Source organism: Molothrus ater, chromosome 8 (genome assembly GCF_012460135.2).
Source record: "Molothrus ater isolate BHLD 08-10-18 breed brown headed cowbird chromosome 8, BPBGC_Mater_1.1, whole genome shotgun sequence".
NCBI classification, from domain to species: domain Eukaryota; kingdom Metazoa; phylum Chordata; class Aves; order Passeriformes; family Icteridae; genus Molothrus; species Molothrus ater.
In genome coordinates, this window is record NC_050485.2 from 26,851,993 (window position 1) to 26,872,537 (window position 20,545).

At 40.1% G+C, this 20,545-nt stretch overlaps 2 protein-coding genes across 5 annotated transcripts in view; one reads left to right on the forward strand and one right to left on the reverse strand.

The window, feature by feature from the left end:
* Positions 1–865: 865 nt before the first annotated feature.
* ZDHHC6 (zinc finger DHHC-type palmitoyltransferase 6) lies at positions 866–11,434 on the reverse strand. The gene is made up of 10 exons (XM_036386014.2): positions 11,073–11,434; positions 9,287–9,378; positions 7,566–7,725; positions 6,362–6,523; positions 5,667–5,720; positions 4,075–4,242; positions 3,757–3,798; positions 3,267–3,412; positions 3,131–3,174; positions 866–1,395 (listed from the first exon to the last, which is right to left on the reverse strand). The coding sequence occupies exons 1-10, from the start codon at positions 11,319–11,321 to the stop codon at positions 1,292–1,294; spliced, it is 1,221 nt and encodes a 406-aa protein (XP_036241907.1). The 5' UTR covers positions 11,322–11,434; the 3' UTR covers positions 866–1,291.
* Positions 11,435–11,642: 208 nt separating this feature from the next.
* VTI1A (vesicle transport through interaction with t-SNAREs 1A) overlaps positions 11,643–20,545 on the forward strand; it is a 267,159-nt gene continuing 258,256 nt past the window's right edge. For 2 of the 4 annotated variants that reach the window (XM_036385470.2, XM_036385471.2), the window contains exons 1-2: positions 11,643–11,969; positions 18,503–18,561. In XM_036385470.2, the coding sequence (XP_036241363.1) occupies positions 11,876–11,969; positions 18,503–18,561 (153 nt within the window). In that variant the 5' untranslated portion in view covers positions 11,643–11,875. The remainder of the gene's footprint in view (positions 11,970–18,502; positions 18,562–20,545) is intronic. The other 2 variants (XM_036385468.2, XM_036385469.2) reach the window with 1 other exon arrangement.

Here is a 20,545-nt window from a genome sequence, read left to right on the forward strand (position 1 = left end):
GCTTATCTTTCTTATCCTTTCCTTAAAGTAATGTGACATGAAATCAGAGGTGGCCTAATCTTTCTCCCCAGGGGAGACTGGGGAGGAAAATAGAAAAAAAGAAACGGGGAAGAAGAAATGTATCCCACAACTGGTTGTGGACACAAAAATGAGCAAGTTATTTGGCGAGAGTAAATCCAGTGCAACTGAGATCTGTGGAAATTGAGGCTGAATCCTGTGATGCCACCTGCTGCAGTGCCAGGGAAGTACTCCTATTGATACAATGAAGTGATGGTTCCCTGAACAGATATGCCTGGACAGGCGAATGGCACTGCCTCAACAATAAAACATATATGGCAATTCAAGTGTAAACTAGTCTTATACTGGTCTCTTGTGTGCCACTTTGGCCACATGAACTGATTTTCAAAACCTTTCAACCTGGCTGACATGTAACTCTACCCTATGAGAGAACAAAAGCACCTGCTGTATTTTGGAGACATTTAAAAAGCCTTGAGCTGGTATAAGTTACTCCAATTTAAGGTCTTTCTTCTAATAATCCATACTAGATGCTAAATGAAAATACTTTGAGAAGGCTGTTAACCATTAGTAGCAAAATTCACAAAAATTTTTGTTCTTGGATACTGCTTCCTTTTACTCTAAAATGGATCAAGATCTCTTGGGTACTGGCTCAGATTTCAGAGGGAACAGACAGTGGTGGATGTAATTTTTGCCATTAAAAGCACAAAATATTCCTATTGCAACACCTGAAGCCTTTTTAACTTTGAAAAGCCAACTTACAAGGTTAAATGTTTACTTCCCAGTCAGTATACACTCCCATGCCTATGGACTAAGTTCTTCTAGGTCTAAGAACAATTGAACCCACAAGTGAATATGAATGTATCATTTATTTGAGGTGGACAATTCACATAATTAAAAGTCACAGGTAACAAATTTTATCTGGAACTTGAATCAGGTGTTTATTTTCAGGGGCAGCTTCAGAGAAATACAAAAGATAAGCAGCACGCATAGCAATCAGATGCGGCTGAGGAATAAACAGAAAAAAACAATCCTGACTTGTGATGAAAAAGATGCATCTTGAAGGCAATCCACTGAATGGCTTCTTCAATTATTTATTGTTTAAAAAGTATGCAAACCATGGCACAGGCATATACAACCCTTTCAGCAGTGAGGAAAAGAAAACCTCATCCTAACATATTCATTGCATAAGTCTAAAGTAATATACAGAAAATTTCAAGTAAAGGATTGTGGTCTGAAGTAAAAATTCCATTTCATATTTAAAAAAATTAGAAGGCTATTTGCTTTTCTTCTCTCCATCCACTGGTTGATCCGTTTCAGAGTCATACTGGTACTTTTCCACACAATTCCTAGGGAACCAGCCTCGTTCTCTTATTCCACCTTAAGACATGAAAAGTTGCATTAACTTAGAACAAAACATGGCCCGCTACTGAGGAAAAACACAGGACTGGAAGAGACATCAAGCACTTACCCAAGTTATTTTCTTCTACAAGACAGAACACCTAAGTCATTTCTAACATCATTGCCTGGAGATGCACGGATTTTCTCCAACTACCTAAAATGTTTTCAGACATCTCCAAAGTTTTGCAGTGCTCTACCTTCCTTGAGAAAATTCATCTTCATACCCTATCTAAATCTTTCTGTCTATAAATCAGGTTTACAGCTCCTTTTTCTACACAGCAAGGGCACAGGAAGCAGAAAACAAACTTCTCTACCACAGACTTTCACACAGCTGATGACTATGTGTTCATACCCAGGCTGTCTCCCATTTCCTACTCCTCTCCAGGTAAACTATCCAATTCTTCTGGCTTTTCTTTATAAGTCACATTTTCTATTATCCTAATAATTCTCATTTTTCTCTGTTTTCCTCTCAGCCCTTTACAGTTGATCTTCCTCTTTCCTGAGATGCAGTAACTGCTTTCATTTGTAGGAGTATTTCAGCAGAGGCTCTGCCAACGCTCAGGAGGATGGAAGGTTTACTTCAGCATCTGGGAAGCTGTATGCTTTTTCTTTTCTGAAAGTCTTGACTCATCTTAAGATTATCATTCTGTCTTTTTTCCACAGAAGAACTGCTACTTAATCTTTCATTTGCCATCTTGCTGTAGTGCTACTTTTTATTCCTGCTTATTTACAGTATTTTGCTATACATTCCTAACAAAACTCATCCTATTTTTGAAGCCTAGTGTGATCCAGCCTCTCAGGGTTCACCAAGTTCTCCATTCATAACAGGTTTTAGCTGATTTAAAAAACCCAACATTCAACAGAGGAGATATGTCCTACTAATCTTCACAATAAGCAATGTAATACAAACTATTGCCGTGTTCATTTGTATCTGATGTTTGAAGGAGTTTATTGGAGTGAGCTGCCAGGGCACTTCCAGCCCATGAAGGTTTCAGACCTCCCATGAAGAGCACAGATTCTTTCAGTGTAGTGACTGCTGGCAGCCTCACTTGTGCAGATATGAAATGCAGGTGCAATGAATTAACAATTGTTTGGAAGAAACAACAGACTCCAACACACCCTCTGGCAGGTAAAATTTTAGTTCAGTCCAAAGCAAGAGGTCTGAAGTGAAAAATGTAAAAGCTTCAGCGCAGGTGGCTGTGGTGCTGACCCTCTGCAGATCAGCAGGAGTCTTTAATATCTTCAACACCCCCAGTTAGTTTTATAAATGCATACTAAGGTCTCTAGAAATTATTCCAAACAAAGACATGATGTCTCCTGGTTTTTAAGATATGCAAAGATTAAATCTCTATACTTACATAGAGTGTGTAGGTAGGAAGCCTGGATGTGTTTAAGATAGACCACCATTTAAATATCAAAAAATGAATAATCCTTCAACCTCTTTATGGTCTAAAAGTCTAACTTTTCCACAGGATATGAAGTGTCCCCCTTACCACTCAACTTTCAATAAACTACTATATCAGTGTCAGTCTGACAGAGTGAATTAATGTTTATCAAAACTGGGAAGTCTGTGGAGAGTAGAGAGAAGCTAGTGCCAGTAATGTTATCATTCTACATTTTGAGAAGTGAACATATAATATTGGCCACATTTCTAGATAGCTATAAAATTGATTTGCACTTTTCAACAGAAAAAGTGAAATTAACTGCTCCATACCATCAGCAGCTGAGATGAGAATCTTCTCACCATACATCCAGTGTCTGGGGAAGGAAGCATAATAGGTAATTAATTAGATGCCAGAACTCAACTCAATACTTCTTTTAACAAAATATAAAGTTGTAGAGTCACTAACTTTAAGCCTCTGGTGGCTAAAATCAGATCTCCTTTACTCAGTGCAATTCTAGGTTCTTCAGTGCAGGGTGTTGTGAAGAATGTTTTAACACCTTTAGTCACAGGGCAGCAGACACCACTGTAATCTTCTATGGCTCGATACCGCACCTACAGATTGGAACAGAACACAGCAATTTGCATTTTAAAGGAGTTATGGCCTTACTGGTAAGTTTCACACTAAAAAAATCAATTCAAGCATACCACATATTTAAATATAATGACAGTGGCTGTCAAAGGGACTCTAAATTACTACTTAACAATGAAGCACAGTCCTCTTTCTCTTATTATCATGTTTCTTCCCATCTGGAAACTAAGAAGCAAATGCAAAGGCTAAGTGCCAAGATTAACTAAGCAAATTGATATACATTGTTTGTGTCACTTAAATACATTTTTTATACCACTGTTTCTATTATTTCAAAATAATTTTAGACCAAACTTCAACAAATACTTACACTTCTTACTCGCTTGTCTGCTTTCTGTTTCAGTTGCTCTATCTATAAATGATTAAAAATAGAAATTTAGGCAGAATTCAACACAAAATGAAGCCACTATTGAAATCATTCAACAAACACAGGAAGTAACATTGGCAGTTTGAAACACTCACAAAAGCGTAACTTTTTAGTGCATCAAAAATGGGAGAACATTTAACAGAACTCCTGTACATGTATTTCAAGCCTATTTTAGTTATTAAAAAAGCTGGTCTATTATTGCAAAGGAAAGCAGACAATAGTGGGGAGAATCAGCTTGAGACACCACTGAAGAGCAGTTACCGTCAAACTGTATTGGTGACATCCATCTCTAACTGGCCAGTCCAGGCCATCTCCCTCAGGAATCCCAGACCATGTAAACACTTGCCTGAAGTTCTTCCATTTACTTCCCATATCATAGGGGAAGATAAAGGTCTCACCCGTCTGGTAGTACTGGATTCTGTCTTTGGCCTGGAAAATAATTAAGAAATGCAGTACATAAAAACACCTTACACACTGCAGTCAAGCAGCAAGGGTCATAAGCCCTGTATGGGTCCATGGGACCTAGAGGCAAATATTTTCAGGCAAGAGCAGTGAACTCCTGCTGTATCAACCCAGGCTTTAAAAACTCCTTAAATTCAGAAGAATGTCTGGTTTGGGTGCCCCCATCCCTGTCAACCCCCATTTACTCTTTAACAAACAGTCCACTGACTACATTGATAATTCCCTCCATGCTCTGATCTTACTTTACTGATTTTTAGGGACCAATGCCTGACTATTTCTCAGCTATATACAAAAGCTTCTACAGCTCAGAATTCTTTGGCTAATGATCACAAACATGACTCAACACTGGTAGTGCCAACTCTTCCTCTAAGAATGCACACACAGGCATGATCTGAATTGCCCACATTCTGTAGTCACGAGCTTTATGTTCCCACAGTTCTGATGACATCTAGTGGAGCAGCCACAGAACTGTGTTCACTTTGTTGCAATAATGCCATTTCATTAAATATTTGTGTATTACAGTCTGTGCTCAGCTTTCAAAAGGGACATATTGGCAGCCAGTAAAAATTTTAACACATTATTCCAAATTCTACAATATAGTGATAACAGGGATTTCTTTCACTTATGTTCCATTATCCCATTATTCCAGGACTTGGATCCAGCCATACAAAGAGTTGACATTACAATACTTTAAGTACTTATACACAGTGAAGATTCTCATGCTAACTTGCCACACAAAATAGAAGAAAGACAACAAGACATTAAAGAAATGTTTGTGGACTTACACAAAAAATAACCAGGTAGAACCAAACTAATTTCTAAATACTGAGTCATTTTTGCTTCCTCTAAACTTAGCTTCTGTTGCTTGACTGTATTTCTCCTGAAAAGTCTTGTGAAAACCTTTATAGAGATAAGGAAATCCAATAGAAATTTAAAGGACTGAAGACTAGGTATTTTCTAGTACTTCTTTAAAATCAAGGAAAATCCTCCCTTACAATCCAAAGTAAGAAATGGGTAAAACCATGAGTCAAAAGATGCCACTTTGAATGGGTCAGTGAGGTGGACAATCTACATCTACAGGCAGATGTAATGACTAAGACAGCTCAAGTTTCAGATGAAAACACCCACAAGTAGATAAGTCTTTTCAAAGCAAATATTATTCTGTGTTCAACAAGCTCCTCCAAAACAAAAGAAAAATCTATTCATTTACATGATTTCTCATTTCTTTCAGTGAATTTCAGAGATGGTAAAGGAAAAGCTTGTTGTGGGTATTAGGTCAGTGGTGAATTGAAATAACATCTTTGGTTTTAACCCAGAGATGAAACAAAAAAAATTACAAATATGGAAAATAGACTTTGTAACAGTACAAGAATATTATAATAAAAACATACCTTTTCTTCAATCCATGATTCGATTGAAGTTTTATTTGTCAAAATTACTTTCATCTGAAATAAAAGTGTTAGGTGAAATTAGGATTTATTTTCTGCAGAAATACATCAGCTATACAAAGAAAGCTTCATTTAACAAACTAAACTAGTTTTAAAGAACAAAACAATTTTTATAGACTTAAGTGTAACATTTGTTAGAAGCTAACCCTCAGCAGAGATACATGATCTAGAACTATACACTTAAGACAGTATCACACAGTATTGCACTTCATGCTTAAAATGTGTCTTTTTGTTTCCTTCCAAAGATCTCCAACATTTTAAGAAATATATCAGGCATATCTACACCTATTTGCAGGGACAGGGCAAGTATTTTGCCTTTTTCAGAGTTTATAAAATCCATCTCATATTTTCCTAATTACTTAGATTTTCACATCCAAGAAAAATATTTTAAAAATTAAAAATAATTTTAGAAAATAAAAAATAATCAAAAAATAATTTAAAAATATGAAAAATAATTTTAGAAAACCAAAACTGTGGTAGCAGAAAAACTGGGACAAAGCTACACAAATCTCTGAAAGTTATACAACAACATAAGCTCTGGACAACTGTTCTTATCTCAATCCTGAATTCTGTTTCTGCTCCACAAGCACACAGAACTTACAGCTTTTACCTTCTTTGTAACAGAGCCATAGACTCACCTGGATAATAAACAGCATCCCAACAGCAATAGTTGTTCCTAATGCCAGTCCTAAGGCAAATAAAGATGCAGCAAATGCAGACAGTCCAAAGGGAATAATGGGACGAGGGTCTCTTTTGGCTGCACTCATGTCAATCTTCACAGAACTCCACCCAAAAGATATCTGCAAAGAGGAAAATTCCATTCAACTCTAGAACTTTCCAACTGCTGAAACAAAGCAAGTTATCCCTAAGAAATCTGCCTCTGAAAGTAAGTGTCCAACATCTGACAGAGATCAAGCAGAGTAACAAAAAAAAAGTACTCAAAAGACTTTTAACTTCAGAAGTTTGCTGCTAGATGGAAAATGAAACCACAATCACCATCTTGCAAGCTCCATAGGCCCAAAAATCAGCAAAAAAATCTGGACTCTGGTATGTTCAAAAACCCACATTCATCAGTGTCAGATGGACAATGTTTGTATAGAACAGTCCCTGTTTTCTGTGGAAAGCCTGCATGTTTCCTCTGAAAGCTTTGCAGACAGCAATTCTCAACATTATCCCTCTGCAAACACAACTCAGCTGCTATAAATACAACTTCATCTGTTACACTCAGGTGATGTTATCAAACTCTTCACTCAACCACAAAGGCTGAAATCAAAGCTTATAATCTTAACCATGGATCTGAGATAAGGGGTGTATTCCAGAATAAGCTTTACTCACTGTTGAAGTTTTCCAGTTAAAAAAAACAACAGCTAACATATTTATCTGTAGTCCCAAAAATTATGTACTTTTTCTTGAAGAAATAGACACAATTCAAAAAAGTGGCCAGTAAAAGAATATAAAAAGCATCTAATTTGTGTGTTGGAAATAAATAGCAGCTGTTTTCTGTGCCAGCCAAAACACAGCCTGTCTCTCTCTCCACATAAAGTGCTACTCAGAAACTGTCTTCAGTCAATGTAGAGCAATAGGAAACTCCCTGTGATTATGAGAAGCCACAAGGAAAAAAAGAAAAAAAAAAAAAAGAATGAAAATAGAAACAACGTTCTCTGAATCCTTCTCCATTCCCATACATCTTACAGGTACATAGCAGAACTAGGAGTGCATGTGGAAAAAGAACAAGGAATTCCACATGCTTCTTCTCAGAAAACCAAATTCTCTCCTACTTCCAGAGATAAATTATGCACCTGACTTAAATAATATTTTAAGCATTTAGTTATGTTTTCTTACTCTGTTGTAAAGCTGAGTGTACATTGTCATAATAAATATGAAAGAAGCGTGAATGCATCCCAGTGGAGCTAAGAGGAGAAACAGAGTGAAAGATGCATGATTCTGGTATCCACAACAGTTGTTGATCCAAGGACAGTGGTGATCCATCTTCATCACGCATCTGTGAATAATAAATATTGATTAATATAAAGGACATGTATGATATTTCTCAAAAAACTCAAAGGATGGTTGATTTTCTACTTCTCAACCTCCATTCTTTTATTTGAACCCACCAATTTCTGACAGATCAACACAGTAATTTCTTTTCAGTTGCTATTCAGAATTATATTTCCATTTTGTAGAATTTAAAAAAGCAAATAAAAAGTGCTTCCAGGTCCTACCCTCCCCAGTTATCTGTCCTCTTCTTTACTCAAACTAACTAGTTTCTAATAAACACCACAGAACAGAGCCTGGAGACAGAGCCATAGAATGGGACTTGTAAGAACTATGATCACAATAATTAAGCACTACTCTTAATGCCAGTTTTTAAAAATCAGAACACCAGGACAATAAAGGAAATATCAAATTCCCTTGTAAAAACTGCAGAGTATTTAAAGAAAGATGTACAGACAGAAGTGTGACAGTGGTTAAACCCTCTGAAAGCTTTCTCAGTTGCTATGTATCGACCTCACACCATTGAAAATCCTTTTCAAAATACATTTAACATGTATAAACACCCTAGACTCTCTTGTATTCAATTTAAAGCCAGTTGTTTTGGTGTAGCTCACAGATGCAAAAAAAACCCAAGTGAATAAAGATTTGTTCACATTCCAAATTACCTTGACAGGTGTGAAAGTCTACGTGACCACCTAAGTGATCAATCCTCAGTGTAAAGATTGTCACTCAAGGAAAAGAGTGGTTAGTTTTAAATCTGGGGATGATGTAGCCAAATTACAGCACTGCTCTGGAGTTTCAGTTTCTGTTTCCTAAAAAAGCACCGACTGCACATCTTGGGTTTATAGAAATAACAAATGAACACATATGTTGCAATATCCTTTCACGACACTCCCTTAGAAGTCCTTCAGAGGACAACCTGCCTGGACTGCAGACAGCTGAAGTGCCTTGATTTTTTTCAAGATGCACTAAATTCTAGTGACAGCTATTTATAATAAAGTATCATTTGTATCAGGACCATTGTGTTGGAAGACAACAAGGTGCAAACTTCTTAAGTTGACCCAAAAGGTTTTATTACTTCCCCTCAAAAACCTGCTTTGGTGAAGAGTGGAAAAAAAAGCAGTCCAAAATTTCCACTCAAATCAACATTTAATTCCCATCTGGAAAGATGACAGAATAGGTATTTCTACTCTTTAAGCAGGTCTATGTTTGGACTCAGAATTTTAAAAGAATTTCAGATGATTTTTAGGTATTTACACAGACTCACACCCCTGAAGTAGGACTGCATTGTTTTTTTAGTACCATCAAGAAGCTCTTAAGAGAAACTGATTTCAAACTATAAAGAAAATGTTAAAGACAGTCATTTTTCTAAACTAAAACACAGCAAAACTGTATAGATATCATACAACTAGAAAGTGGAAACACTTGAAAGGGCTATAGTGCTCATATGGAAGCTTTTTTAAAAACTACAATGCAAGTGCTGGAAGCACAAATTATGGTAACAGCCCATCATTAGGTTTGAAGCTGCTCTAAAATGGGCTTTCAACAGCTGTGAAGAGGAACAGTACCTGTTACACTTCCGACAGTGGTGTGAACGAGGTGCCTTGTAAGACTGACACACTTTACAGTATTGGAGATACATGCAATCCTGAGATTTTTCCTTTAAACAGAAGAATAGGAGTGTTAGATGTATACACAACTCTGCTGGCAATGTTTATCTTGGCATTTTCCTAACTTTTGATTTCTTCTGACAGGGTGTGTTTCATAGCCCAACCCTACTTAATGGTAGGCATCAAGGAGAGGAAAAAACAAAATTAGATGATCTCCCAGCTAATCTCTTGGCTATCAACACAGCCATCTTCCACTGTTGAAAGTGCTGGCTGCTAAAAGAAATAAACAGTTCTTCCGTCAGGAAGAGCAACTGTACAAGCAGGATTTCATAGTGAAGTTCTGAGAGTAAAAGTCAGCACATTATTGTTCTAATAAAAAAAAATCCTGAGCACATTTTCTCTCCATTTTACACAATAAACCACTCTAAGCTTACTACTAAGATACAGCACTGGTAAACACTAATGTTCAACTCTCTCACAATCTCTTCTACACACACCTCAACCACAGCAAGATGAGAGACAGAGACACTTGCAGACAGCAAGTAGTGGTCAAAATCTTGCACCCATTTGTCCTGCTAAGATGATTATCAGGATCCTCTTCTGCCCAGACTCTGTCCTGAGTAATATTCCACAATTAGAAAGGTGACCAGCACTAAACTCTGCATCACCCCACTGGAACACAAACTCTGGGCAGCTGCCTTGAGATACTGAACCTGTGTCATTCTTGGCTACAACTCTTCCAAGAGATTACTGAAGCACAGGAAATGCAAATTTCTATCTTGCACTGTGTTAAGCAGATGGTAACCATATAATTTTCTGTCTTGCATAAAATAAAAAAGAAATTTTCTAATTTCATTACTTTTAACTGTAACTGCTAGCAGCAAAATCTCCAAACCATGTGTCTGCAGGAGCATGCAGATAACCTTGAGGTTCTCATTCCCAGCTTTCTGTGCTTGTTTCCTGCTGCTTTGCTTTGAGAAGCCCCTAATATAATAAAGCACAGCAACTGCTGCCAGCCAAGCAGCATTAGCAGAGCCGTGACAGCACAGGGAGGGGATGGAGAAGGGCAGCAGAACAGAAGAGAGCCCCGGAGAAGCAGATAAAGGACGTAACTCAGGCAAGCAGGAAGCCCGCTCAGCTCTGCAAGGCTGACAAAGCAGCAGGCACGGAAATCAACAGGGCTGTGCTTACTGGAGCTGGGGTCAAGGAACGGCCACCAAATATTACAACACTGGCCACGGAAGACCACCAAAACAGACCCCAAAAGGCCACATAAGGCCTTCCAACAAGGAAAGAGAAGCATTACCTATACCTCACATGAACAAGTGGGGATAGCTAGTGAATGTGTGATCAGTGTGGCTGATAAAAACTCTGTTTACCCAACGCTCGGCACACTCCATTAGAGGAAGGATATTTGAAGGGTCCAGCGTGCTGCTTTCTAATAGCAAAACTGTGTTAGAAAGTTTCTTTCTCTCCGATTTCGGTATCAGGAGTAAACTGGGTTGTACTGGAAACTCTGGAAGCGGCAAGAGCAAACCGGGGAGAGGCAAAAATTTCGGAACAAGATAAGGAGGAAGGAGTGGCCTGAGAGCGAGCAGCGTTCTTGGGGGACAGAGGAGAAGCAGAGGCATCGAAGGACACGCGATTTGTACTGTCCTGACCGCGGGGCGGCCGGCCCGGCCCCAGGGCAGCCCGCCGGACCCCGCCAGGCCCCGGGCCGAGGCGGTCGCAAGGCAGCGCTTACCGGCGTCCACCCCAGCGGGACGTACCCGGGGCCCACGAACATGGCGCTGAAGTAGTTGTAGAGGATCATGACGGTCCAGTTGAGCAGCATCACGAAGTTGACGCTTCCCCCGGCCGTGTCCAGGGGCCAGTACCAGAGCGCGGCGTCGGCCATGGCGGTGGCGGAGCACACGGCCACCACGGCCAGCGCCACCGCCGGGCCCCAGTGGCACAGGCGGCGGGCCCGCTGCAGCGCGCCCGGCCCCACCATCGCCGCTACCGCCGCCCGGCCGCCGCCGCCCCGCCGCCGCCGTGCATGGCCCCCGCCAGCCGCCGAGGGAGAGGGCGGGAAGGGAAGAGGGAAGGGAGTGGGAAGGGGAGGGCAGCGAAGGGAGTGGGAAGGGAAGGGCGGGGAAAGGGCGGAGCGGGGCGGGAGCGGCGCCCGCGCTGCCGCCACCGCCCGCCCGCGGTCCGCTCGCAATAGGGCCCCTCCGGGAAACAGCGGCCCGCCGGTAGCGCCGCAACCGCGTTCCTGCCCCTGCAGGTTACGAGGCGGGGCATGAGGGGCTGCGGGGCGGGAGTGACCCGCTGCTGCCGCCTCTCCTCGGTGCCTGCGGTGCGGCGCCATCCCGCGTGTCAGGGCCGCTCAGGGGTTGTCGGGACGTCCGAGAGGGGCTGGGTCGTGCCGGTTAAATCACCCGAGTTTTCCCGGAACGTGTGGCGAGGAGCTTGGGGTCGGGGTGGGGGACGCGTTTTGGTGTGGCAGAACGCGGAAGCGGCGCGGTGCGGAGCGGCGCCCCCGGCACCGGCAGCGCCATCGCCGCGATGTCCTCCGACTTCGAGAGCTACGAGCAGGACTTCGCCGTGCTCACGGCAGAGATCACGGGCCGCATCGGGAAGGTGCCGAAGCTGGTAGGAGGTGAGCAGCTGCTCTCCGCCCCCGCGGCCGGCGCTCCGCAGGCCCGTGTGCGGGAGCCGGCGGTGGGCGCGCAGGGCGGTGGCGGGAGGTGCCGGCGTGGTTCAGTGAGCTCTCACCGGTGTCACTCCTCGCTCCTTACGCAGCGCTGTCACTGCCCTGCCCCGCGTCTGTCCCAGCAGCGAGATGTGTTGAGGATACTCTGACAGAATATTTGTTCGCTGGTCACCTGTAAGGATCAACCCTTCCCTTCTGCCCCGCTCTGGGGTTCCGCCAGTGCACCTGAAGGGCTGAGTAAAGCTAAAGCTGCTGGGGGATGCTCCCTGTGCCAGCATTGCTGCTGAATCCTCTTTATTGTGATCATGCCACGACATCACTTATGGAAATCAAGTGTTTTTCCCGTGGCACAGACAGATTTTGTGCATGACTTAATCTGAATCAGTATTTTTGCTGCCTACTCCTCGTACGTTTGATTTGGATAATTGACTGTGGTGACTCACAGGCAGGAGCAGATTCAAAGAAATCCGTGTTCATTTACTTTAATGTGTTTGTCAGTTGCCTGCAGCGTTCATGGTCTATTTCATGATGTATCCCTGTAGTAGAGTCAATACTGTCTGTAAGAGTAGAAAGATGAAAATTTTAATCTTGTTAATCAGCCCAGCTGAATCTTCCTGTAGGAATCAGTACCCCAGTACAGGGCTCTGAGTGTGAAATGGAGGGAAGCTGATACTCCTGGTTTTCCCATCTGTTCCTCTTGTAGCTCAGCTTAATGCTTCTTCCGGCTCATTTAATACTTCTGCCACTGCTTCTTTTGCATATTACCCAAAAGTTGGGAGCCTTAACCATGGGAGTGGATACTGTGTAAGAAGGAAGTAAACACATACTAATGGTGTACTTTTCCATATGACTAAAGGAAAAGGTATCATGCATCCAGGACCAAAGAATAACATCCTACTTTTAAAGTGGGAAATGCATCATGAAGTGACGAGTAGTGACTCTAAATAGGATTTGAGGTAGGTGGTCAACTAAAATGTGTGATCTCAGGGGATTTTGACTAAAATATCTTTTTGATTTTGGAAGGTTATGTCCAATTCTAATCTTAGCAAGTTGGAAAGTCTTCTGAAAAAACAGGGTTGAGTTCCATGTTAAGCCTTGGCTTAACAAAGATGTTTTGCTCTTGATCTTAACAGCAAGGACACAGAGAGATAATTCAGTCAGAACCTGCAGCTGAGGTGGAAAAAATGGTCTGTTTTCGAATGGAAACTTACAAAATGAAGATGAAAGAGAATCAGAGTTCCTGTGATTGAATTTTAGAACTGGTGTGTAATTTAATCTCCTCAGAATTATATTTAACCTGTAAATGGCCACTCCAACCATTTACTGAGATGATGCAGGGAATCCTTCACCAAGGCTTCTTAACTTTTGAACTGTAAATTTAAGGACCTCTGATAGGAACAGTGAGACATCATAAATACACTACTGGCTCATCCTCTGAAAATTAATAGTGCCAGACTGATTTATAGGAAAAGAAAGATTTAATTCCCTAATTGTAAAGAATAGAGATTTGAGTTCCTTATTGTATAGATTTTGGAAGTCATTAGAGTCTGTTCAATACTCTGCATAACAGTAGTGGATTTCCATAATCCTCTCCTTGAATCACTCTCCCTTATTCACTTAGGGAGATTTTGGAGCTTAAATAAAAGATGTTTAAAGAGTTTTGGCTTCAACAGTGACATAACCTAGAAGCAGCAGGCTTTGAAATCATCACTCTTTTATGAGACCATTAGAAGGTTACTTTTTTAATAGAATTTGCCATCCTCTTGGAGGAGACAGAATGAATGTTCCCTACAGGACCAGAAATGTGGTACTGGGCTAAGTGGAGTCAAGACAAGACAAAAGTTAATTTTTTTCCCCCTCATGTTATATTTGTTGTTGGTTACATGGGGTTTGAACTGACTTGCATTATAGCTGCTTCTTGCACTGTACATTTATGGCTTAGCTATTGCTTCTGTTTTCAGGGCTATTCTGTCTTTCATCAAGAAAAAAAATATTTCCATGACTTCAAAACAAACTGCAGTCTTAACTAACAGAGGCATTTGACCACTTGGAAAAAGAAATCTCTGATTATGCTGAACCCTTTATCAGAAATATTTTAAATACACATTTTTCCCTTGTTTCTTAATAGGAACATTTGCAAGATCTTTGCTTCATCACCAGAAGTTCCAGTTAGTTCTTGTGGCGATGACTGGGACAGCCTCAAAGAGAGGATTGTGAGGTGGGAGGGGAGCTGAGGTGGCAGTTTGCAGCAGCAGTGATTTGAGAGATTGCTGATGGCCTTCTTCCTCCCAGCTGGAAGAAGCAGGATGAAAGGTGTAAGGACTTGTGCCACTCTGCATAATAAAGAGAGATCTCCTGAAGTCTAGTGCCTGGTTATTTCCCTCTGCTGCCCAAGATGGACCTGCTCCAATGGAGAAATGCTGCTTAATTGGTTTTGCAACATTCCTGCAGTCCTTGTTGTCAGGACACGATGCTGTCCTGTGTTCTAGGAGGATGATGGCTCAGCTGACAATCCTGTTGTCACAAATGCATAAGTAGTTCAGCAAGAAATGTAACAAAGGCTCTCTGATATCACAGAAACAATAAGCAGCAGGGACAATACAACATCTTGGGAAGAAATGTCTTCTGTTGTTGAGGCAGACATCACCTGGGGGATTAAAGAAAGTTATAAATAGAGAAATGCCTTTTAAATAGATTTTCTGTGTTGCTGCTGCAGGTCTTTGAAGAATGACGATCATTGACTGATGTGTTTTATTAATGCTCCTTGGTGTTTCAGAGAAACATCTGTGTTATGATTTGACCAAAACTTCATACAGATTTTGATTGCTTGATATGAAAGAGAGTTTTATCAGCACAAATGGTGATGCTTACTCTATTCCCAGCACAGCAGCCTCTGGTTTGTGATGGCTTTGGGCTGGAGTGCTGCCATTCTTCTGATACTTGGTACCTGCATTTTCTGCTGGGCAATCAAAGTGCTGCATTTCAGTTGCTAACAGGTTTAGCTGAAGAAAGCCCCACCTTTAATTTTCTGTTGTACTCCTGCACTGAAGTTTACTGTCTCAGTTTCAGGTCTGACTCATTATGCTATGCCTCTTGAACCCAGTTCTATGACCCAAAGAGAGAAATGCATGTACTGCTCCATTTGTCTCTGCTGTTGGACTGTAACTTCTGGCAGTGGTGAACATGTAACCACCTGAACTAGCACAGCAACATCAGCAAGTGGCCTGTGAGCTGAAGCTCTTTGTTACTCAGTCTCTTCATCAGCATGTGCTAATGAAAAGATGCAATTCCACAAGCAATGGGACTACTCAGTCTTGATCCAGGTTGTTTTAATCTCTTTGTTGACTCTGAGATCAAACCAGTGCTATGTTATCTTTCCAGTCTTGTAGACAGATTCCCACCTTTCTGTAGCTGCTGTATTTTGGGAGACAAAGAAAGTGTCTAATGTCAGGGCAAAGCTGAAGGAACTGGGGAAAATGTAGTGAAAGCTTGTTTCTTTTAAGAAAGTTACACAACCTTGTGTACAAACAGAGAACAGATTTCTTTGCTATCCTCCACAGAGGAAAACCCCTTTTTGTTTCCAGTCTTTATCCATAGTTTGTCAATTTCACCACTTAAAATGTACAAACTATGTGGAATATTTTGTTTGGGACTTTCTGTCTAGTAATGTAAGGAAAAAGAAATACATTTAGATATATTTGATGGAGCATTGGTTTTTATTTTTTCTAAAGGATATTTGAATTCTCAATCAAAACAAAAAGTTATAAAGCACTTTTTACTTAATTTCCTGTGGAAGTGTGTTTAGGGAAGTGATGGAGTAGGCAGGTTGAAAACTCCTAAGTCACAGTGGATTAATACAGTTAGTAATATGAGCATCTTTAATTAGACTTTAATTAAATTGTAACTTGTTTGTCCTGATCTACTTGATTAGTGGCAAACTTCTCTTACCCAGAGGAACTCCCTTGGGATCTCACTTTCAGTCTCAGACCAAATCATCCTATGAGTATTGTGCCCCCCTTCCTATGGGGATTCTGGCTGTGAAATAAATTGTTTCCCTTGCTTAACCACTGAAGTAAAAGTAAAACTGAAAAGAAATGCTTTGGAAACCATGGTTACATGGTATTATGTGCCCTGGAGGATCAGCAGTTGCAACAAGTTTAGCTGCTCTCCTGGAAGTCTGAAATCCTGCTCCAGAGCTGCAGTGCTGGGATGTTGCAATGTGCCTGTATCTGTATATATCACATATCTGTATTTGAAGCAAAAACAAAGGCAGCATCTGGGTGATTATGTACCTGGGCCAGTATTAAAATCTGGAGTTGGGTTAAAATTTAATTAACTAAACCATTGGAGATCATTTGAATACCCTCTCCTCCTAATTTTATGGGAGCAGTTTTAGCTAGACCTTCTTCTGTACTAATGAGTTTTCCCTACAAAAGGTCTGTAGCTAAATTTCTCTGTGGTCAGTAAGATTTTACTGGCCAGTGGAGCGCTGGGTAGTTCTTGTAATCACAAGTACAAGCAGAATTTGCTCAGTATGAAATACATTCCAAAAACCCCCAACTTTCTATCCTTAAATTTCAGGTTACTAAATGTCTATGAAAATTGTGATCCAGTACAACTCAGGGAAGTACCAAAAATGCTATAGTACATTTATTTTCTGCTGCTATGTTTTAAAATTTTATTTCAGCTTCAATAAAATAGTGTTGTGTATTTCATACCTTCCATTGTTTTTGTTTTTGTCCATCATCATCTTGCTGACTTCCAAATGAAGGGAAGAAGAGAGGTGTTTTGGGATATGAGAATAGAAATGTATTGGGGGGGTGGGGAAGAGGCAGATTTCTTTTAGTTTTTTTGTGTTAGGAAGATAAAGGGCTGAATTTTCTGGCCTGGGTGCTATCATGAGAACCTGGTGGGGAATTAAAGGAAGACATTGCCTGCAGAAAACTAAAAGTGCTACACAGAAAATTTTTCCTGCATCTTCTGCGGTGGTAGAATCCACCAGATGTGGCAGGGTGAATTCAGATTTGCAGGAAAGATGGTCCCAAGCCTGATCCTCTGTGCAGGCAGAGCTCCAGTATATGTAACTGAGGAAGGACAGATTGTGATGTTCCTGTGTTCCTGAATGACAGTGGAGAGTATTTTAGGTGAATGAGAAGATAGATGGATAGGCATTTCAGTCTGTGAGTAGCTGATTCATGTTCCTTTATTAAAGTGGTTCTCATGAAATTCAGTGCTTTGTGGAATGCAGAAGATCGAAGGAGATCATCAGATTGTCTCTTTTGGTTTTAATGTGTCAGTTCCAGGATACAAAGAGATCATGTGGAAGAGGTGCAAGGGGATTGAGATTAAAAACAAAGCTCTGAAGTTTAGAGGCACATGATTGAGTCTTGTGCTGACATAGACTTATCCATCGTGACCTCTGGGGAGCTGTGACTGGAGACACTTTGGTGACATTCACTTTTTATCTGCTTCATCAGGCAAACCACCAGTAGAGATGTCTCATGAGACTCCTGGTTTCAAACAAACCATTTGTATGTTCAGTTTTGTTGTTAACTTCATTGACACAATGGGTGGATTTAGAGTCTGAGGGCTGGAAGATGTGATGGTAGGATGGAAACCCTTGAATAATCACAGTAATGAAGCAGTGTAGGGACATTTTATTATCCAGCGTCTGAATATTTCTCAGTTTGTTTCATGCTGTAACAAACCAAGTTGTGAAGCACTTGGGATGTTTGTGATGATGTGACACTGAATTTCAGTTCTCAGTTCAGACTGGATTCTCTGCCTGCAAATGGATGTTTGGAGGCAGGTCAAAAGTCTCTGTAGCTGGGATGTAGCCTTGCTGGGGAACCTGGCAGATGGTGATTGCTATGTATAGCTTGAAACTTATTTTAATTTAAAATAAATTCTATATTTTATTACTAATTTCCATTTTTACTGTTGCTAGAAGACAGTGGTTTTCTTGTAGTTCCTGTGGCAATTCATTTTATATCTGTTGAACCAAAAGAAACAACTCTAGACCCAGCATAGGAGTACGGGAATAGAAACATCATTTTTCTTCAGACCCTGAATTAATTTTTATTGGGATACTTGGTTGGTTTTGTGCATCTCATATTTTGCAAGAGAATCTGTTATGCCTTTGTTCTTAAATGATTTTTTTTTCCATTTAATGTATGCATCTGCCTTCTCATGCATTTGTACACACCAGCAAGTGCCTGCTGAGGCATAATTCCTACAGCTGAAGCAGCTGTAAGTGCTTTCCTAACTAGCAAATGCTGCATAACAGGGCAGAACTTCAAGGATTCTTCAGTCTTTTTGTTTTTTTTTAATTACTAATGTGTGTATCACCACGCGTGAGGATGTCACACAGAATAAATCTCGAGTCTGTTTTAGCTGATACATACAATCTTTTGAAATGGTATGTTTTTCTTTCATGGTAAGAACACAATTATATTGGCTTTTTCACAATTCTGTTTCAGATGAGAAGAAGCAGATGGTTGCAAATGTTGAGAAACAGCTCGAAGAAGCGAGGGAACTGGTATGTTCTGGCTTTTCATATGTTAACTGCAAATTCCTAACAAAAGTAATAGAATCATTGATAGCAACATTTAACACCCATGCCCTAAAAATACTTAACAATGATATATTAGAAAATGAAATAGTAGTCTTGAAATAGTTCTTATTTGAGGATATGAAATACAAGAAGAGTGTATCTTTTTTTAATCCTCTGTTAAGTGATGCAAGGTTTGCAATATTGCTGTAAGTCCATAAATAGTTACAGACTTACAGTTGTGGATTAGGTCTTTAGGAATGGAATTAAATATTACACACCATGACTTTGTTTTTGTCTTGTAAGACCCAAGCACCTACTTAATTTCATCTATCAGAATGTCTTGTAGAGCAGTAGATCTTTGTGTCCATTTTAGCAAGTGAGAGATTAAGGTGAGGACAAGGAGCAATGGCAGTGTGGGTCACTGATCCAAGAAGAATGTAGCTGTTTCCCAGGCATTAGTTTGTGGTTCACACTGACAAAAAAATCCCAGTATTTGATAAGCAACTGTGACTCTTTTATTTATTTTGTTCCCATTACAGCCCGTTGTGTCTTCCATCTGGGAGGAGTATAAGAGTAAAGTGTTCTAGATTGGAGTAACTGAGCAGAGGTGTTGATGACAGCTGAGATTGTCTTTTTTCCCACATGGCCATTAGTCCTTACCCGAAGTTGTTTTTGTTTATTGCTTGCAAATGGGTTTGGTGTATCTAATGTCAGAAATGTAATCTGAATGTTAGGATAGGGAAAGAAATTAGCTTTTCTACCCTAGAATTTCTTGTAATGCAAAAAACTTGAATCAGTTATTTGGCTCCTAACTAAACAATAAAATCAATTTCTTGAAGTGGCATAGGAAGAAAAAGGTCTCTCGACTGTTTGTAGGCATACATGGTGCTTTTGGTTTATAAATAGAATTAGTCTTGTAGACCAGAGCACTGGAATAGCATCCAGTAAATAGCATCCAGCATCTATGGATCTTGGGATGGCTTCCTGCAGTTTTGCCTTGTGAGTATGACAAGGCACCTAAACTCTCTGATTTGGTATTCCCAGTGAGACACATGGTTAAATTATTGTCTCATCTCATGAGGATATTCTGAAGATACATTAAGGCCTTTTTTGCATATTCAAATTCATATTCATATTCAAACAGCTGCAAAAAGTAGAAATCTAGAAATGTTTTTCAGCTCATTTTCAGTACAAGTTAACATGGCAAAAGACAGAGCAGTACAGAGGAGCTCCAGTGTGGGTGGTCATGCAGATTTGGTTTTCTACTCCAAGTAGATTGGAAGGAGCAGAAATTGAGTTAATGGCTTCTTACTTCTCTCCTTATGTCAGGAAAAGATCATCTACATTTGTATTTATTACAAGATTAAACTATAAATCCAGTATTTGTATTTTTATGCTAATGATGATCTTCATTTAATGTACTGGCTTTTCTTTCACACTTTTGTTTTAGATCTTTAGATTCAATTATTGGCTTTAAGCAATTACCCAACACGTTTGTGATTAATGTCAAGGCTTGGGTTTAGAAATCAATTTGAACAAACCTGCTAATAACAGAACTGATTAAGAGGATCCTATTTTAAACTAGAGGCTACAGTAGAAAATCGAAATAAACCTAAATCCTTGCTGCTGATAGTTTTCATACATTGGTTTGCTTCATTGTCTTGCGTAGTCAAAGCTGGGATTAGCTGATTTTTATTTCCTACTTGGCTAGGAAATAACACTCTCATGTATTATAAATATTATTATAGAGATATTTTAGTTGTGTTCACTAACCAGTGATGGTTTTAAAACACTGTCTGCTTTGTTTGGGTAAAATCACTGGTGTAATTGATTTGATATATGTGCAGAACTGACATGAAAACTTTCAGACTCCCAGGCTGCCTTTTCAAGCCAGAACTGTGTAGTAAGAAATCTCTGGAGAGAAATCTTGTTGTTCTACATCCAGTGTAGAGTATCTAATTGTTATTTT